Here is a 21,187-nt window from a genome sequence, read left to right as displayed (position 1 = left end):
GTGATTAGGTGCCTGTGACCAGTGCTGGATGCAGTGTTTGGAATATATGTGGATGTTTTGAATCTCGATGTAAGAAAGTTTACAAAAGACAAGGAGATTGGCAGAGTTGTTACAGTGTGTAGGGTAGACTTAGGCTTACAGGGTGATATTAACATGTTGGGAAAATAAGCAGAAAAATGGTAGATGGGGTTATCCAGATAAACATGAGGTAAAGCTAAGACAATTAGCCTTCCCTCGTGTTTCCCTGCAATGAGGAGACATGATTGAGATCTATCAAGTTATAAAGGCTAGAGGTAACTGTAGAAAACTTTTTTCCCAGTGTCAGAGGACAATAAAACTAGAGGATATAGATTTAGGTAAGGGGTAGAGGATTTAGAGGGGATCGGAGGGGGAACTTTTACACCTAGAAAGTGGTGAGTATTTGGAATGCACTGTGAAAGAGACTGGTGGAAGCAGAGTGGCTCACAGCGTATCGAAAGTATCTAGACAACCACTCCAAGTGCTAAGCTACAGAAAGCTATGGGCTGAGTGCTGGATGATGGGATTAAAATGGATGGGACCCAGGCAGTGATCATGAATCTTATTGGCTGATTGCCATATTTCTATGCTATCTGACTCAATGGCACAAGAGCACTCCTGGGTAAAGTCATAAGTCAAAGGAGCTATGATGGATTTCATCTGAATGCAGATATATCCATACATGGCCTCCTCTACTGCCATGATGAGGCTAAGCTCAGGTTGGAGGAGCAACACCTCATATACTGTCTAGGTAGTCTCCAGCCCCTTGGTATGAACATAGAATTCTCCAACTTCCGGTAATTCCCTCCCCCTCCCTTCCTGTATCCCTATTTCACTCTGTCCCCTCCCCCAGCTGCCTATCACCTCCCTCATGGTTCCACCTCCTTCTACTACCCATTGTTTTCCTGCCTATCACCTCCCCGCTTCCCCTCCCCCACCCCCTTGTCTTTCCCGTTACTGGTTTTTCAGCTGAACCTACCAGCCTTCTCCTTCCCACCCTCCCCCACCTTCTTTATAGGGCCTCTGCCCCTTCCCTCTTCAGTCCTGATGAAGAGTTCCGGCCCAAAACGTCGACTCATCATTTCCACGGATGTTGCCCGACCTGCTGATTTTCTCCAGCCTGTTGTGAGTGTTGCTTTGATCCCGGCATCTGCAGATTATTTTGTATTAATGATCATTTCAATATTCAGTAACATCCACAGAATGCTGGAGGAACTCACTGGGTCAGGCAGCATCTATAGAAATGAATAGTTAGTCAACGTTGCTGGTCAAGACTCCTCTTACAGTCCTGAATAAGGGTCTCGACCAGAAATGTTGACTATCTCTTGATTTCCGTAGAGATGCTGCCTGACCTGTTGAGTTCTTCCAGCATTCTGTGTGTGTGTGTGTGTGTGTGTGGTGCTTTGGATTTCTAGCATCCGTAGACTTTCTTGTGTTTATTATTTCAAAATTCATTTCCCTTTTAGATAGGTGCCTTTGGTGAATTTCCCTTGTATCACTCTCTATAGTTTTGTGAGATAATCTCACAATAATAAAACACTTTCAAAGTGATAGTGTTAGAGATTCTGAAACCAGGAGGAGCTTACATGCTGGAAATGTTTTAGATAGATAAATACTTTATTGATCCTGAAGGAAATTACAGTGTCACAGTAGCATTACTAGTGCACAGATATATAAATATTAGAAGAGAAGTATGAAAGAATACGTTACCTGATGTACAAGATTTATAAGTTGAAGATTACAAGATCACATCCCCAGCTATAGGTTGACTCATTTTAGAGCCTGACGGCTGAGGGCGAGAATGACCTCATATAGGGCTCTTTGGAGCAGCACGGTTGTCTTACTTGTTTTATACCCCAGTTACAATTATTCTCCCAGGTACTGAACACAGCTGGCAGTAATCACAGCTATGATTCAGCTTTTCAAGTGCTGGGTGTGCAAAATACTGTTGATATAAAAGAACATAATAGGAGTAGCTGGAATACAGAGAAGAGAAGCATATTTCTTCTTTAATGTGTTCTGAATCTTAAGAGCAGACAGTTGTGCCATGAATCTGTGATAACCTACATCATCCCCTGCACACTGCAAATTCATTAAAACATGACTGTCACCTGACAGTTTACAAAGCACAATCTGCAGCTCAAAAATGTTATCAGTCTTTTCTCTGAATGAATTATCTCTCATTGCAACTGTATAATATATATGGAATGGTTCTTCCATTCAAACTAGAGTACTTGTTCCCCCCCCCCCTTTTCCTTCTCTCTGGGCCTCCTGTCCCATGATCCTCTCGTATCCCTTTTGCCAATCACCTGTCCAGCTCTTGGCTCCATCCCTCCCCCTCCTGTCTTCTCCTATCATTTTGGATCTCCCCCTCCCCCTCCCACTTTTAAATCTCTTACTAGCTCTTCCTTCAGTTAGTCCTGACGAAGGGTCTCGGCCCGAAACATCGACTGTTCCTCTTCCTAGAGATGCTGCCTGGCCTGCTGCGTCCACCAGCAACTTTGATGTGTGTACTTGTTTTGGGAGCAACGATTCATGTGTTCCTTTTTGTTTTGAGAGACTGTCCAGTGGATTGTATAACCTGTCCTTTATGATAGGTTGAATACAATTAGAGCCTCAATGCTAAGGTTATTGACCTGAGAGAGGGTGATTACATTTGTCTGCTTATCTTGGCAATGGGTCTGAAGGATCTCAGGGAAGATAACTTTGGGACTACTTCTCGAGTCCCAGGCTGCCAGTTCGTTGCCCTGCAGATGTGCTTTGCTTGCCTCAGCGATGAACAGGCTCTGCAGCTGTGGACTCAGTTTCGGGGACTCTGCAGTTCATGTTCCATGTGGTTTTGTTCACTTTTTCTTCAGCATTTGCATGATTTGATCAAGGTGCTTCAGTGCTGAACTGGCTCTGCGGCTGTGACCTGCAGTCATCAGCACTGAACTGGTTCTGTGGCTGTGGCCTGCAGTCATCAGCACTGAACTGGCTCTGCGGCTGTGGCCTGCAGTCATCAGCACTGAACTGGTTCTGTGGCTGTGGCCTGCAGCCATCAGCACTGAACTGGTTCTGTGGCCGTGGCCTGCAATCATCAGCACTGAACTGGCTCTGTGGCCGTGGCCTGCAGTCATCAGCACTGAACTGGTTCTGTGGCCGTGGCCTGCAATCATCAGCACTGATCTGGCTCTGTGGCCATGGCCTGCAGTCATCAGCACTGAACCGGCTCTGTGGCCGTGGCCTGCACTCATCAGCACTGAACTGGCTCTGCGGCTGTGGCCTGCAGTCATCAGCACTGAACCGGCTCTGTGGCCGTGGCCTGCACTCATCAGCACTGAACTGGCTCTGCGGCTGTGGCCTGCACTCATCAGCACTGAACCGGTTCTGCGGCCGTGGCCTGCAGTCATCAGCACTGAACTGGCTCTGCGGCTGTGGCCTGCACTCATCAGCACTGAACCGGTTCTGCGGCCGTGGCCTGCACTCATCAGCACTGAACTGGCTCTGCGGCTGTGGCCTGCACTCATCAGCACTGAACCGGTTCTGCGGCCGTGGCCTGCAGTCATCAGCACTGAACTGGCTCTGCGGCTGTGGCCTGCACTCATCAGCACTGAACCGGTTCTGCGGCCGTGGCCTGCAGTCATCAGCACTGAACTGGCTCTGCGGCTGTGGCCTGCACTCATCAGCACTGAACCGGTTCTGCGGCTGTGGCCTGCAGTCATCAGCACTGAACTGGCTCTGCGGCTGTGGCCTGCACTCATCAGCACTGAACCGGTTCTGCGGCTGTGGCCTGCAGTCATCAGCACTGAACTGGCTCTGCGGCTGTGGCCTGCACTCATCAGCACTGAACCGGCTCTGCGGCTGTGGCCTGCAGTCATCAGCACTGAACTGGTTCTGCGGCTGTGGCCTGCACTCATCAGCACTGAACCGGCTCTGCGGCTGTGGCCTGCACTCATCAGCACTGAACTGGTTCTGCGGCTGTGGCCTGCAGTCATCAGCACTGAACTGGCTCTGCGGCTGTGGCCTGCAGTCATCTGCACTGAACTGGTTCTGCGGCTGTGGCCTGCACTCATCAGCACTGAACTGGCTCTGCGGCTGTGGCCTGCACTCATCAGCACTGAACTGGCTCTGCGGCTGTGGCCTGCACTCATCAGCACTGAACTGGCTCTGTGGCTGTGGCCTGCAGCCATCAGCACTGAACTGGCTCTGCGGCTGTGGCCTGCACTCATCAGCACTGAACTGGCTCTGTGGCTGTGGCCTGCAGTCATCAGCACTGAACTGGCTCTGTGGCTGTGGCCTGCAGTCATCAGCACTGAACTGGTTCTGTGGCCGTGGCCTGCAGTCATCAGCACTGAACTGGTTCTGTGGCCGTGGCCTGCAATCATCAGCACTGATCTGGCTCTGTGGCCATGGCCTGCACTCATCAGCACTGAACCGGCTCTGTGGCCGTGGCCTGCACTCATCAGCACTGAACTGGCTCTGCGGCCGTGGCCTGCACTCATCAGCACTGAAACTGAACTGGCTCTGCGGCTGTGGCCTGCACTCATCAGCACTGAACTGGTTCTGCGGCTGTGGCCTGCAGTCATCAGCACTGAACTGGCTCTGCGGCTGTGGCCTGCAGTCATCAGCACTGAACTGGTTCTGCGGCTGTGGCCTGCACTCATCAGCACTGAACTGGCTCTGCGGCTGTGGCCTGCAGTCATCAGCACTGAACTGGTTCTGCGGCTGTGGCCTGCACTCATCAGCACTGAACTGGCTCTGCGGCTGTGGCCTGCACTCATCAGCACTGAACTGGTTCTGCGGCTGTGGCCTGCAGTCATCAGCACTGAACTGGCTCTGCGGCTGTGGCCTGCAGTCATCTGCACTGAACTGGTTCTGCGGCTGTGGCCTGCACTCATCAGCACTGAACTGGCTCTGCGGCTGTGGCCTGCACTCATCAGCACTGAACTGGCTCTGCGGCTGTGGCCTGCAATCATCAGCACTGAACTGGTTCTGTGGCTGTGGCCTGCACTCATCTGCACTGAACTGGTTCTGTGGCTGTGGCCTGCAGTCATCAGCACTGAACTGGCTCTGTGGCTGTGGCCTGCAGTCATCAGCACTGAACTGGCTCTGTGGCCGTGGCCTGCAGCATCAGCACTGAACTGGCTCTGTGGCTATGGCCTGCAGTCATCAGCACTGAACTGGCTCTGTGGCTGTGGCCTGCAGCATCAGCCTCCTGGGCTGGTTTCACGTGCTTCAGTATTGAAATGGCTCTGTGGCTGTGGTGTCATGTTCGGGGACTCTGCAGTTAATGTTCTGTGAGTTATTTGTTTGCTTTTAGTTGTTTACACGGTTTATTCTGTTTTTCGCATATTGGCTGTTTGACAGTCTTTGTTGTGTGAAGTTGTTTTTAAAGGGGTTCTATTATGTTTCTTTGTTTTGTGATTGCCTGCAAGAAGAGGAATCTTGAGGTTTAATACTGTACACATTTTAATAAATCTACTTTGAACGTAAAGGTTTTGCTGCAGATCTTTTGATCATTGTGGGGCAGCATTGAGCGGTATAGTAAAGGAATGTTTCCATCATTTTGTCTACTTCCTGTGAAAGAGGAATTAAGAACTAGGAGATCAGTCTCTGACTGTGCACGTACACAAGCATGTCTGCCACTGTAAATCAACGTCTGAGGCTGGCGTAATCTCTGCTCTGGAATGAAGCTGACAAACGCTAAACAGCTAACTGGTTGGCCTGTAAATTTTTTGAGCTGGCAGCTTGTTGGAAGTGAGGTGCAATGCTGTAGTGGGAAATACTGGGAAGAAGATTGCTGTGAGAACATACTCTCTTCTGGATCTGGGTCAGTGTTGAACTCCTTGGTTCAGAGGATGCTTTGCAAGTCACTGTGTAGTATTTTATGGAATGTAATGAATTTCTGAAAACAGCAAAAATTTGTTTGGAATTCTCCATAATCCCTCTTGGTTGAAGACAGAGTCGAAGGGGTTTGTGAGTTTAGAAAAGGCTGGACTCAGTGCTTTGTGCTGTCTATTTTGAGGAGAAGGTCCCACTTTAGGTACGATTGGAATGAAAAAGTGCTGTTGTTGGAAATGGACTCATTTCATTTCTTCTGGTCAGGAAGACCATCTGGCATTTCTAATCAACTTAATCAATTTGCGTTTGAAATATTAAACTTTTAATTGTTGCAATAATCACCCTAGCAATAAAGGAGACAACAAGCTTCAACAATAAGTTAAATTATTGATAAATTTGAAAGTAATTAATTGCAGTTGTAATGAGGCCTGTCTGTATCCATGCCTTATCTTCTGTTCTCTCACATTACAAATGAAGCATTGCAGGTGATGCTGAGTGTATAATTACTTTTTGTACATACTTCTATGACTCATTTCCTTTTTTAACTTCTATTAATTGAAAAGTACCAGGAAGCTTGTGAAATGCGTGAGGTTAAAACACCATGTATTCTACCTGAGGGAAGTGCTCCAGTAAAATGTCAGCAAGCAACTAAGCAAGTAATTTTGTTGCCAAATGATTAAAAGTTGGTTTGAAAATTTGTCAGTAGCAGCCAGATACCCACCTGCCAAATACAAGGCCAGAAAAGCGGCCAACATAATCAAAGATGCCTCCCACTTTAGATGCTCTCTCTTGTTCCCCCCTCCTGACTGGCAGAATTAGAATCTGGATTGGTTTATTGTTGTTCCATGTACCAAACTGCATGGAAACCCTTTGGATATAGATACTGCCATCTCGTTGTGGTGCGCAAGCCAAGGCAGTATGATATGGAGAGTGAGCTGTTGCCCATGCAGTAGGCTCCTCGTTTCCATGCAGCTGATGAATCCAAAGGAGCGGCACAGCGTTTTGGCAATTACAATTTGGCACCAGCGGCATCACAGGAATTCTCAGCATTGAACTCAACGTAGGACTGCCTTAAGGACTTCAGTTCCGGATTTCTCCTTGCACCTTACTCCTGCAGCCTACCCCATGGGTGGATATAGTCTCAAGGTAACAGAAGTTTGAGATTAGAGCTTTCCTTCTTCCAGATGAGCTGCCAGCCACTGCTGATGCCCAAAGCGACCAGTTTTAAGGCATCAGTAACCCGCCTTTGCCTTTCTGTCAGTAGAAACAGTTCCACCGGGCTTAGTCGCTAGGCCACTCGTGAAGCCACGAGTTGGACTTGATTATCTGAGGCTATTTGAGAAGCATGCTATTGGGAGCATTTAATATATAGTGGGAACTTGTCCCCACTACTTCCTCTGGCTATGCCACCCTTAAGGAACTGGAAAGGTTTTGCATGCCGTTCATACAGATCAGACTATTAGACGGTGTGTCGAGATAGAACAGGATAAAACAATAATAATGCAAATCAGAACAGAGTGTAACAGCTCCAGGAACATCCAGTGCAGGTAAACAATGAGGTGCAAGATCTTAATGAGATAGACTGCAAGTTTAAGTGTCTAACTTAATATACGAGGGAACTATTTTAAATGTCTTATACCAGTAAGGTAGAAACTGTCCTTGAGTCCAGAGATCCATGCCTTCAGGCTTTTATATCTTCTGCCCAGTGGAATTATGCTGGCTGCTTTACAGATTAAAACAAATCCTGAGAGCATGTCCCACCAGGCTCAAGGACAGTTTTTAGCCTGTTGTTTTATAACAGTTGAATGGACCTTTTCTATGATAAGGTGAACTCTTGACCTTATAGTTGACTTTGTCATGACCTTGCACCTTATTGTCTACCTGCACTCCTTCTCAGTAACTGTAACATTATAGACATTCTGTTATTGCTTTTCCCGTGTATTACCTCGATGGCATGAAATAATCTGTATGTAAACTTTAGCATCCTGAGTTCCCTACTGTCCAATTCTCTATGAAAAAATGCTTTTTCTGTAATTCCACTCAGTAAGGAGAAGACCAATAAGGCAGGGGACTTCTGCTCTCTGGGCCTTGCACATCTTTCATACTGCTTTTAGCCTCTCAATCACAACTTTTAGGCATTGAATACTTTCTGCTAAGTCTACTCCTGGGGAGCATCAGAAATGTCGGCCATTGATATGAGATAATCATCCAACAACTTACAAATTTAACAGACTTCTTTGCAGGAAGTGTGATGACAATGTGTAGCTCTCGACCACAGAGCGTGATCTTGGTGAATAGTATTGACAAGCTGAAACAGACATGGTGAAGGTATTAGGAGGAAGGGATTCCTATATATTTTGGAGGAAGGATGGAAGGAGGCTCAAATGGAGCATAAACACTGGCATGCCATCCCTGTGCCAAATGATTTGTTTCTGTGATGTACCGGTACAAATGGAAGAAAAGGCAAATGCCAAGGCCTTTTATATAAGTATGCAACAGAGTGTTCTACAGTTCTCCTTCTGTATTTTAAAGTTAAGTGGGTCAGTCCTGCTGAAGGTTCTCGGCTCGAGACATTGACAGTATTCTTTCCCATAGATGCTGCCTGGCCTGTTGAGTTCCTCCAGCATTTTGTGTGCTTTGCTGGCAAGAAACTTGGTTGGATCCATTCTTGGACTCAAGCTTGCAGTGGACATAAGGCTCCTCCAGAAATAGGGCTTTGCCAATGCCTGTATGATTTGATGAGCTGTGGTGGGTGGAAGGGTGGCATGTTAGGCTACCTAGCCAGATTCCTTTGGACCACTTTGAGCCAGTTACATCCCCAGTACAGGCCCCGAGCCAGATCTTGGGATTTGAGGCAGCAGCATGCAAAATGTTATGCAAAATGTGAAGTATTTTCAGTGATTTATCTGTTCTCAGCCACAAGAAAAATAAATTAAATACGATTCCTTTCAAAGCTTACTAAACATTAGAAGATGAATATTCCTACACTAACTGTTAATCATTAAGTTCATTAATCATCCAATCTCATTACTAAACATTGAATTCCTCCAGCATTTTGTATGTGTTGACCAAACATTGCAACAGATTTCCATAGACACCATTTGAAAATTTGCTATTGTTGTTCTAAAGACGTTTCAGAAATATTGCCTCCCACCAGGAACCAGAAGGTGCTGTCAAACTTAGTGTGTCAGAATGTAAACACGCTTATTATTTCATTAACTACTTATGAATTATTGTTCTTCATCTGTAAATTGCTGTAAATTCACATGAATGAAATAGAGCTATATAAGATCTTAGTTAAGATAAAACCTTTTGTAATTAGTAACCCTGACTTCACGTGGGAATGTTTCTGGAAAAACAGGGCAGATACAGGTAGAAGAGAACTCTATCCTTTGAAGGTAATGTTGGTTTGTTTACATCTGTGTGGCTAAGTGGTAAGTCATTAGGACCAGTGAGAGAAATTGTGCAATTTAGGATTGAATATGACTGGCTGATCTTGGGAAGGATTGGCTTGTTCCTTTCTAGAAGGATGTGAGTCAATTTGTGAATCTTTCTTGCCTTTTATAAACATCTTCACTCAATTGTTGTGGTCCCGTAAAACAAATTAACATTTTATTAAAATCATTTTCAAAATTTAGTGGAATTTTTCATGATCTCTGGTTTGCTAATCCCCATATTACCATTCCCAGCCCTTGTTCCCTTACCTTGTCCTACTTCAGCTGCTGGCACATTGCTGGTACATTCCTTGGTATGCAATGGTAGAAACATGGCCTAAATTATGTTGGAAATCTTTTGTAAGTCTTTGCCTGATGCATTTGGAGGGAGTTCACCTTGAAAGGATAGGTAGTGTGGTGTTATGATTTTACTCCTATTTGTATTATAGATGTTTTGGGGGGAAACTGTGGATGGTTAAAAAGGCATATGTTGTGTTGGCCTTCATTAGTCAGGGCTTGAGTTCAAAACCCTGGAATATTGTATTCAGTTCTCGTCATTTTATTATAGGAAGGATGTGGAAGATTTAGAGAGGATGCAGAGGAGACTAACCAGGATGCTGCCTGGATTAGGGAGCATGCCTTATGAGGATAGTTTGAGCAAACTAGGGCTTTTCTCTTTGGAGCAAAGGGGTTGAGAGATGACCTCATAGAGATATACAAGAAGATAAGAGACTTAGATTAAGTGGATAGCCAGAGACTTCTTTTCCAGGGCAGAAACACCTAGTAAAAGGGGCATAATCTTAAGGTGACTGGAGGAAAGTATGGAGGATGTCAGGGGTCGTTTTTTTATATATAGAGAAAGTGGTGAGTGCATGGGTTGTGGCAAAGGTTGATTAGGGACATTTAAGAAACTCTAGCTTGGCACATGATGATAGCAAAATGGAGGGCTATGTTTGACAGAAGAGTTAAATTGACCTTAGAATAGGTTATAACATCGACATAACATCATGGGCTGAAGAGCTTATACGATGCTGTGGTGTTCTTTTTTCAATGTACACTTAATGATATGTGTATAATGTAGCATATTTCATTAAAATATTACAGTTAGAATGTGGGTCCCTTAAGCTGCTGTTAGCTTTAACTAAAGATCAGCACAAGTATAATGGGCTTTAATACTTTCTCCTATCCTCCTCTTCTGATTGGATGAGCAATCAAATACAAATAGTGATGGAAACATTGTAATTATTGAATGGTTGAAAGTGAATTAACTATTTAATATTATGTTTTTAGTTCATCTTCAATTCATGCCGTAATTCTTTCCAACATCTGAATGGAAAATATTGTATGAAGTGAAAATTGATTATCATAGTTGAAGTCAAAGTTTTATGATAGATAATGTATTCAATTTGAAAAACAAACTTAATTTTAACCTCAAGCCAATACAATGCAGTTTCTGCAATTTGTTCCCAAACATATACTGTACTTTATTCTTTAAACAAATTTTACAAAGGAAGTACATTCAAGTGTAATCATTTGGTTACAAGATTTCCATTTTTAAATCTATCTCAGTATGACATCAGATTTTCTTTCACACAGAGCACAGCTCTTATTTGTTTCTATGTGCAGGAGATGGGATGTTATGTTGAAGTTGTATAAGACGTTGCTGAGGCCTAATTTGGAGTACTGTGTGCAATTTTGGTCACCTACCTAGCGAGAGGATGTAAATAGGTTGAAAGAGTACAGAGAAATTTTACAAGCGTGTTGCCAGGTCTGGAGGGCACAAGTTTAAGGGAAAAAATGAATAAGTTAAGACTTCATTCCTTGGAACATAGAAAATTGAGTGAAGATTTGATGGAAGTATAGAAAATTCTGAGGAATACAGACAGAGTAAATACAAGCAGGCTGTTTCCACTGAGGTTGGGTGGAACTACAACCAGAGGTCAATGGTTAAGAGTGAAAGGTGAAAAGTTTAAGGGGAGCATGAGGGGATAATTCTTCACTCAGAATGTTGCGAGAGTGTGGAACAAGCCGCATGTAAGCTCAATTTCAACATTTAAGAGAAGCTTGAATAGGTACATGGATGGTGAGGGTATGGAGGGCAGGTTGATGGGAGTAGGCAGTTTAAATGGTTTGGCATGGGCTAGATGGGCTGAAGGGCCTGTTTCTGTGCAGACTTTTCTATGACTGTATGTCTGTTCCATGGAGCATAGAGGCTTATGTTAGGCAGCAGTATAGAGATGAACATCGACAACAGCTCGTATCACTCCCTTTCAAGTATTGTAAAGAACGTTGCCACTTGGTGGGGTTACATCTGCAGTGATGCAGTCCCTTGCTCCTACACTTCAGCAGTCACCCGAGCTATACCCCATTTCATGTTGAGAACAAAAATGGCTATATTTACAAAGACATGATGTACAGAGCTTAAGAGAAAAGGAGGAAAACATACTTCTGTATCCCCCATCCTGTCGGTTTCCTTTGTGTGTGGTTTCATGATTGACCCTCGGTGGGAAAACACCATGTCACAACATGCTCAGGTTCCATCTGCAGTGAAGTTTGAGAATCACCATTTTGCTGTGGAACCTTCCATAAATCTGTTGTGTGCCACACCATCAATCCCTTACAGAAAGGTTTATGTGGAAGAACATCTTTAACCATATGTCAATCCAGCAGCAGTCTGCTGGGGAAAAAAAAGATGGTAGATTACTACAGGATAGATCCTTAAGCACACTTTCAAATTCAGTTGTCAGGATAGCACATCAATAGAAATTTCAAACTAGTATTAGGATCTTGCTTGGCTGGTGGTGAGAAAGACCCTCCCTTCTAGATCCTCTCCACCCAGGCAGGGTCTCAGGACTATTGTGTGCTTGCCTGAAGATGACTATGGTGGGACTGAGACCATCTTCTAAAGATTAGCTTCGATGAGTATTTGCACAGTACATTTAACTGGGCCTAGAAATTGCTTCATGCCTCAAACAGCATATTCAGCTGGTGAAAAACACTGCACTAACAAATCTTCTAATCCACTGCATGAGGGGCCTAACTTCCTTGCCCACTTTGTATTCACAGAAAAGCTCTCTCCTCCTTATCTCCAACACGCCTCCCCCAACTATTTCATTTTTGGTGGAGAGATGTTTGGCAGAGAGAGCTGCAACTTCACTTAGATGGGAAAGAAATCCAGAACTTCAGGGCTGGACATTGGGGTGTGTAATGGCAGTTGAGGGATAGGTGAGGATCACATTTGCCTATCTTACAGAGGAAGTGTGGGGTCAAAGCAAGGATCTATAAAGTCAAGAGTGGAGAGTATGTCTATTGGTGGGGAGAGGCAGAGTCTGCTATTGAAGAAGACCCAACAGCTGGAAGTGTGCTGTGACAGGGTAGGTAATTTCTCAAGAAGAGCAAGTATATTTTTAAGAAGGCACATTCAGAATCCCCTTGCTTCAGATTCTCAGCTCGGGGTTGTGATCTGCTCCAAGAAGGTACATTTAAATGGCTTGTTCTGAACGTTGTTTTGACCAGGCTGTCAAGGGAATGATGTCATCCCATGGATGCCAAAAGCAACATTTTGTATGCACAAGGGTGATTTGCAAGCAGCTTTCCAGAGAGGTATTACCTGATTCAGATGTTCCACTCTGCGAGTGAACAATTGCTAGATAATGCTGATGGAACAAAACCAGTGCTACATGTCCACATTTTTGGCCAGTGTATTTAATTTTCATTTTGTCCAATAATTTGGTTAACATCACGTTATTTTATAAAATCTTACTGTGGGGGTTTGGTTCTGCCCTTCCCAGTACAAGGCAATTCTGCTAATCTTACCTAACTTTTCTGTTTCTCATTTCAGTACAAGCAAGTAGAACAATACATGTCCTTCCACAAGTTGCCTGCTGATATGCGGCAGAAGATTCATGATTACTATGAGCACCGTTACCAAGGCAAAATTTTTGATGAGGACAACATTCTGGAGGAATTAAATGATCCACTTCGGGAGGTAACAAGCATATTTCTAAATGCATTGACTCAATTTTGTGAGTTATTTTATTTTTAGCAATAATAGTCACTTTTAGCATAAGCTTTGAATTTAGATTCTTAGCTTAGATTACTTTAATGGAATTTTTGACATTTGTTATTACTTCAGTGACTGAAATAAGAAGGCTTTTATCCTGTGAGACAGTTATATTGAAGAACTGTGTTTTAATACAAAATACTAAAATTACAGTCTGTCATTTCAGTAAAGCACAGGATTATTATTCTTCATATTAGATTGTGCGTGGTAGTTTGACAGATTTATTATGATTTGTTACAGATTTAGTTTGGCATGGACTAGATGGGATGAAGGGCCTTTTACTGTGCCATAGTGCTCTATGACAACATGATTTTATGATTCTATAGTGCAGAGGGAGGCCATTCAGCATATCAAAACCATACCAAATACCAGCAGAGCACCCAATCAGTCTCATTCCCTTTTACTTTTCTCTTGTAGGCCTATAGCTTATTACTCTATGCTCATATTGCTCATCAACGCCCTCTTAGCTCTATCAGTTCCCTGTACTGAGGGCTAAGTTGTAGTCAACAGCACACTAACACATCTTTAGGATGCGGAACAAAATCAGTGCTCCAGGGGAACCCCAGAGAAAACATGCGACCTCCACACAGACAGCTCCTGAGGTCAGGATCTAAGCTGGGTCCCTGGATCCATGAGGCAGCAGTGCCAACTGTTATGCCACCATGCCAACCATAGCCAAATGTAACCAACTAACAGAATTTAATTAAAATAATTAAAATCTTTTCCTCTAATATATACTGATAATAATACATTTCCTCTTGACCTTTCATTTCTACGACCATCCCAGAGCACTATTCATCCAATTAAGTACTTTTAAACTGTTGAATCTTTGATAAGCGTGATAGTTTTAAATACTCATTGGTTTAGTATTGACCAGAAGTTATGGATAACTCTTATTCCTCTTTGATGTATGCCTAAAGGAGTAGAAGGGAATTAGTATTTCACAGCTAGTATTTCATGCAATACCTCTGACAGCATAGAACTCTCATGCTATCAGCTTAGATTTTGGATACCAGATCTGTGGAGCAGGTCTTCATTGCTCAACCTGTTTGCTCAGAGTGTTAACAAATGAGCCACGGCTGAAACCCGGCATGCTTAATATCACAACTTAGTTACGTCTCGGCCCCCTTACTGAGAAGTGAGAGTTAGCTCTCAAGGGTAGATGAGAGATCCATATATTTTCAGTGCTTAGCAAAAAGAGTTTACTTAACTCTCAACAAATGCATACTTGGACCTATGCTGAAAGAGCAGTATGTCAAAAACTCTGCTCAGGTGAGCAGGTATGCTTAAAGCAGGGGTTCCCAACCTTTATAAGCCAGGGACACTTACCATTAACCGAGGCGTCCATGGACACCAGGTTTGGAACCCCTGGCTTAAAGTGAAGCTGATGCTGTTTGTTTATCTATTCCTGATGCTCCAATGATTCCTTTTCTTTCAGGCCCAAAGCTGGATTCTTTCCAGGTTGTGACAAAACTTAATCTTAAAAGCAGAGTACAATATGTGGCAGTGACTTATTGGGTTCTTAAAGTAATTAATTCTTAACACTAATTTATAAACAAAATTAACTGACTGTCATGAAAATTCATAACAGCAACTTGTACTGCATATCATTATTTCTATAGGAAACAGTCCAAGGCTCATCACTGACTGTGCCCAAGTAAGAATTTTCCCCAGGCCGGAGAAGGAAGTGTAAGGACATGGGATAAGAGTTAGATTTTAAGGAGCTTACACAAAAGTGAAGAGACAGATATGTAGGAAGGGAATTCCAGAGCTGAGTCCTTGTCAGATACAGGATTATATTTTGAGTGTCAACTGTTGAAGAGTTAATTTTTTCCTTTCCCAATTTTGATTTTATGATTATTATTAATTAACTTATTGAAATACTTTAATTTATTCTGCCCACTCCACCTTCTGCTGATGAACCCCAGCATTATTTTCACAGTGTTATTCGGCAAGAATTCCAGGATTTTAGACCTTTTCTCCAACTTGAATGGAAATGGGAAATCCAGGATATAATTTGTTCATACATGTGAGGATGGGGGAATTGGATTTTAAACACTGGTAAATGTTTTCTGTTTCTGGAAATCATGCAAGTGCAATGTACTTCTGCAATAGCTTTGGCAAAGGTTAATACAGAATGGAGTTCCTTCTGCGTTGCCTTTTCCTCAGAGTAGCCTCTTGAACCAGTGGAGTATTTCCTTCATTTTCCACATCAGTGCTGTGACCTACCTCTATAGTGTGAATTCAATATGAATTCAGTTTGCTCTTTAATACTGTGGCCACACCTTTGCTTGATTGTGGTTTCAGATTGCCTAAAACGTTCAATCCAATCAGTCTCTACTAAAGGCCAGCTCAAGTTTAGTGCGAAAAAGACAACCTGCCACCACATTATTATACCAATAAAGATAAAGTGTATTAACTAGTAGCTGCTAATACAGAATTTAACACTAGGACATGGCAATTCAGCATTTGAAAGGTTTTGCCAGCAGTGGAGTGGGCAGATGCTTCATAGTTGGCTCGATACAGATACTCAGCCCAAATCGTCTACTATTCCTTTTCCAGCACAGATGATGCCTGAGCCCTCTGAGTTTCATTTACTGGTGTTGGTTATTGGTTGCTTATAGTTGTCATAGCCGGGGGTGTAGTAGGGATTAACTTCCCCTACCTATTAAATGCTCCCAGTGGCATACATCTCCCATAACCTCTGACAACCAAGTCCACTCCTGGCCTTCACATGTGGCTTAGCTATAAGCCCTGTGGAAACATAACTACTGACAGGAGAAGAGGCAGAGGTGGATGGTACTCACCAGTCATGGTTGGCAGCTGATCTAGGAGAAGGAAAACTCTGAACTCAAGCCTCTGCTGCCTTGCGGCTATACCCACTCATGGGGAAACCCTTGTGAGTTAATGCCAAGGCAAAGTCCAGGGCTGGGGTCCCTAATACAACTCTACACTGAGTGTAATGCTGCTGACCAGCAACCCTGGCAACACCGCTGGGGTGCCGAACTGTAATCACCACTGCTGCTCCTTTGGATTCGTCACCTGTGAGGAGAAGGGGAGGCTGCTGTATGGGCAACAGCTTGCTCTCCATATAGTACTGTCCTGCCTGGCATGGCAGCTCAGACGCAACATCCATGGTCACCCCTGATTGGTGGCGAGCCTACAGTAGTTTATTACTGTCACGTGTACCAAGATTCAGTGAGAAGCTTGTCTTACATACTACTCATACTGATCAAACAATTACACGGTGTATTGAATTAAAAATAAATTAGAACCATGACAATGCAGAATGAAGTGTAACAGCTGCTGGAAGAGTGCAGTGCAGGTAAATGATGAAGTGCAAGATCATAACAAGGTTGATTGTGAGGCCAAGACTCCATCTTCTCATACCAGAGATCCGGTCAAGGGTCTGATATCAGTGGGAGAGAAGCTGTCTTTGGGACTAGTGGTACATGCTTTCAGGCTTTTTTATCAGTGTCTGATGCAAGACTGGAGAAGAGAGATTGTTTGGGGTGGGTGGGGTCTTTGATTATACTGACTGCTTTACTGAGGCAGAGAGAAATATAGACAATGTCCTTAGAAGGGAGGCTGGTTCCTGTGATGTGCTGAGCTGTGTCCATAATTCTGAAGCTCCTTGTGGTCAGATGCAAAGCAGTTCCCATACCAATCCATTATGATCCCAGACAGAATGCTTTCTGTGGTGCGTCGATAACAATTGGTAAGCATCGATGGGGACATGCCAGATTCTTTAGTGCCCTGAGGAAGTAGATGTGTTTGTGGGCTTTCTTGATCATAATATCAACGTGGTTGGACTAAGCTAGGCTATTACTGATGTCCACATCTGGAAACCCGAAGCACTTGACCCTCTCAACCTCAGCATAGTTGATGTAGATAGGAACATGGACACTGCTCCCCTTTCTGAAGTCAATAATCAGCTCTTTTCTTGACATTGATGGAAAGGTTGTTATCTTGACAGAGTGTCACTAACCTCTCTATCTCCTTCCCGTACTCCAATTCATCATTATTTGAGATGCAACCCATTATGCTGGTACCATCTACAAAGTTGTGGATGGAGTTAGATCAAAATCTAGCCACACAGTCCTGAGTGTACAGGGAGCAGAATATGGGACAGAGGACACATCCTTTAGCAGCACCAGTGTAGGTGATATTCATGGTGAAGGTGTTCCTACCTATCCTTACTGATTGCAGTCTGTTGGGTAGAGAGTCAAGAATCCAGTTGCAGAGGGAGGCATTGACTCTCAGAGTCAGGAGTTTGGTGATAAGTTTGCCTGAAATAATGGTATTAAAGGCAGAACTGTAGCTAATAAGCTACAGTTATTGATGTATGTATCCTTACAGTCTAGGTGCCATCAGAGATGAGTGTTGGGCTAGCATTTACCCAGTGCATGGACCTGTTTTCATGATAGGCAAATTGCACTGAGATGTGGTTATCTGGTAAGCTGGAGTCAATGTGTGCCATGACCAGCCTCTTAAAGTACTCCATGATGGTAGATGTTAGAATCATTGGGTGTTAGTCATTTAGGTAAATTAGCTTTTTTTCCTTGGGTACCAGGATTATAGTGGTATAGTGGTCTTCTTAAAGCAGGAGGGATCTATAGTCTGAGGTAGGGAGAGGTTAAAAGTGATATAGTGGTATGAGCACTGGACTTCAAGGCAGATGGTCATGAGTTCAAACCCAGCCGGGTCCCAACCTGGACAGCAGCTGTATCTGTATGGAAGAAAGGCCTGGTAGTCTACTTCCGTATTTTGCCATGAAATCCCTATGTTCCATGAGGTCAGGAAGAGTTGGACTCGACTTAACAACTGAGCAACAAACTATCTTTTAGTGTATCTGGTGGCTTTATGGAAGTGTCAACTTGAGTTTGTATAAAGGTCAAGATCACCTGATCTGAATGCTATAGACCCGGTCTTCTGAAAAGAGAGGATCTCCCAGTTCTCTCCATTACAGCATCTACAGTCTCCTGTGTTTCCTTCATCATTTGCCTCACTTTTTACCGTGATCTTTTACACAGCTATAGTTCTGAAACAACTATCTAAACTGCTACTGAGAGACATCAATAGACATCCATGTACATAAATACCAAGTATAAGGAGGTGTTAGTGAGGCTGTATTGTCACAGCCTAGTCATTACTAAGAGAGAGGCAGATAATACTCTCTTATTCCAATTGACTGTGCTTGTACTTTTCAACATGATGACAGAGACAAAAATCTTTGGGTAGAGTTCATATGTTGCTGAGGTAGAAATAATATGGAACATATGAAATTAATAAGTTACATGAATTAGGAATGATTTTTATTGAGTTACCTTGATATCATGTTTGTGTTGAATTAAATTGAACCTGATTTTCCAGAAAGATGCCAGCAATTTTGTTTAGAACTGCCAGCAATTCTTGACATAATTTATCACCAAGTTCAGCGCTCAGAGATAGAAATCTTCCCTGACAGTTTCCCATCTGCACTCCAGTGAACATATAGTATCTTCTATTCATTTGAAGGAGGGAGAGCAGCTGCAGTCAATCTAGGGAAGCATAAGGTGGCTTATTTTTCTTGACTAATTAAATTTGTGGCTTTTACTTGAGGATTGCCAGATTAAGAATATAAGTGCACAATGCCAGTTTGGCTGTAGGTCATTTCATATATAATAAGTGTGTATAACATATAGATCAACAGGAACATTGGATTAATTTTGACTTAGAAGTAGCTCTGCTTGGCTAACAGTGCCAAAGACTGGGGTTTGGTCAAAAAAGAGGAGCTTAGTCCTCATTTTTGTTTTACTGTACAATGTTCTTCCATAGATATGGGCATGGCATGGCTCAGTCAGTCCTGCACTGGTCTGACTATGGCCAGCTGGATTTTGGCAGAAAAGCTGGGAGAAAGGGCATATGGCATACCCTACTGAACACTACTTCGATACTTCTTTATTTCTGTTATTTTTGCACTAACTTAATTTTAACTTAACTATTATATATATATTTAATGTAACTCTGTTTTTTCTTTATATTTATTTATCATGTATTCAATTGTACTGCTCCTGTAAAGTTAACTTTCACGACATATGCCAGTGATATTAAATCTGATTCTGATTCTTATTCAAATACCATGCATAATTCAATTTACTGCAGGCTGAAGCAGATATTTTGATGAATCAAAGAACAACTAAAAAAAAAAGATGAAATTAGGCATGAACTATGACAAGGAATTGAAGCCCTAAGAACGAAGTTTAAATAAGGATTTCTTGGTTCCTCATTGGAAATTTATTTGAAGTTACTGCTACCACAAGATTCGGGGCCATTACCCAGTACAAAGGTGGAATCAGGTTCTTACGCAACATGGATATTTTAGTTTAGTCTCCGCATAACCTGGGACCAAAAGGAGAAATTGTCCATATTTATGCAGTTTTTCCCCCTGATAGGAGAATATGATCAGAACATAGGTGGAAATCCTACTTTGTTCTAGCCTGAGCTATTGATAGCAAAAAATAATATTAAATATAAGTTTTTGACATGTGCTTCACGTGGCTCGTGATGTAAAAGTACCCAATGAGTGAGGCAAATCATAAATTCAGCTGGTGAAACATGCAAGCCTGTATATTTTCTTCTGAAATATTATTGGCAATTTGAGTACACTGCTTCAAAACTGTTGCCAGCAACATAGCATCAGAATTTTATGTCAAAAACACTCCAGTTCTCTTTAAGGTGTACAGGGTCTTTTTTTTTGTATGGTAAATTTAAAATAGCTTCTTTGTTATGTTATACTGGGGAATGCTTCTTTGTTATGTTAAATGCTGAGAAAGTCTCTAGCTAGACAGTTGCTTGGGTTAATACAGATAGCAGGGAGCTATTAGCCAATGGGTGGTCATGTATCGTTTTGTTTTCGGATGATAATGCTGTATCGTATGACTGGGGACGGGTTTTTGGCGGGGAGTCGGAGGAGAGACGGGGAGGACGGTGGGGGTTTTTGGCGGGGGGTCGGAGGAGAGACGAGGAGGACGGCGGACGTGCGGAGGGGCTCCAGTCGATCAGTTCGGGTGGTCCCGAGCCGTGAGTCAACAGGATTCGGGTGGTTGTCACGAATCGATTGAGCTCCAACAGTTGCGCGCGAAGAACTTGGACTTTGATAAGCCTTGGCGCCTTTTTTTCATTACTTCCTTTTCTGCATCAAATTTATATTAATGTCATAGAATTAGTAATATCTCTAAAGTGTACTTGGTAAAACGTACTGGGTGTGCTGGCTGATGATGTTTGGGATTGATTCGGGCGGCAACCGACTCTGTGGGAAGCGTTGAGGCAGGTGCTGGGTTGGATTTCCCCTGGACATATACGAGCCAATACAACTGAGCGTTACGAAGGTTAAATTGATATTCTAAAAAATGAGACAAAAAGGTCCAGGTAACACAGAAAGCCATTTTTCCTCGAACTTCTGTTCCAAACCCTGCATAAATAAAATGGGAGCTCAAATGGAATGCCATTGGCACAGCATTGGAAAAAGCTGCAGAGGTTGCAAACTCAAGCAGCTCCATTATGGGCAATAGCCTCCCCACTATTAAGCACATCTTCAGAAGCTGATGTCATAACCTACATCAAGACTGTTTATCTCAAAGCATTGACACTTCCTCTCCTCTCACAGTTGCTGCTCGGCCCTCAGCAGATTGTTTGTATCTCTGCATCGCTCATATGCCTGAAACATATTTGCTTCCAGTACTCTAAAAACAGCAGCATAATCAGCAGTGAGGTTGTTAGGGCAATGCCTACAAATATATTCATACAGTACAGAAGCAACTCTTCGGACCAACCAGTCTTTTCCAAACAAAATACCTACATAAGTTAA

General features: G+C 43.2%; 1 protein-coding gene across 2 annotated transcripts in view; it reads left to right on the top strand.

Moving 5' to 3' along the window:
* Positions 1-21,187, top strand: part of LOC134343939 (potassium/sodium hyperpolarization-activated cyclic nucleotide-gated channel 1-like) — a 270,471-nt gene that overhangs the window by 175,280 nt on the left and 74,004 nt on the right. For both annotated transcript variants that reach the window (XM_063042899.1, XM_063042900.1), the window contains exon 5: positions 13,117-13,263. In XM_063042899.1, the coding sequence (XP_062898969.1) occupies positions 13,117-13,263 (147 nt within the window). The remainder of the gene's footprint in view (positions 1-13,116; positions 13,264-21,187) is intronic.

Source organism: Mobula hypostoma, chromosome 3, assembly GCF_963921235.1.
Source record: "Mobula hypostoma chromosome 3, sMobHyp1.1, whole genome shotgun sequence".
Lineage (NCBI taxonomy): Eukaryota > Metazoa > Chordata > Chondrichthyes > Myliobatiformes > Myliobatidae > Mobula > Mobula hypostoma.
The sequence above is the reverse complement of the archived record's forward strand: the minus strand, read 5'-3'. Positions and strand labels throughout refer to the sequence as shown.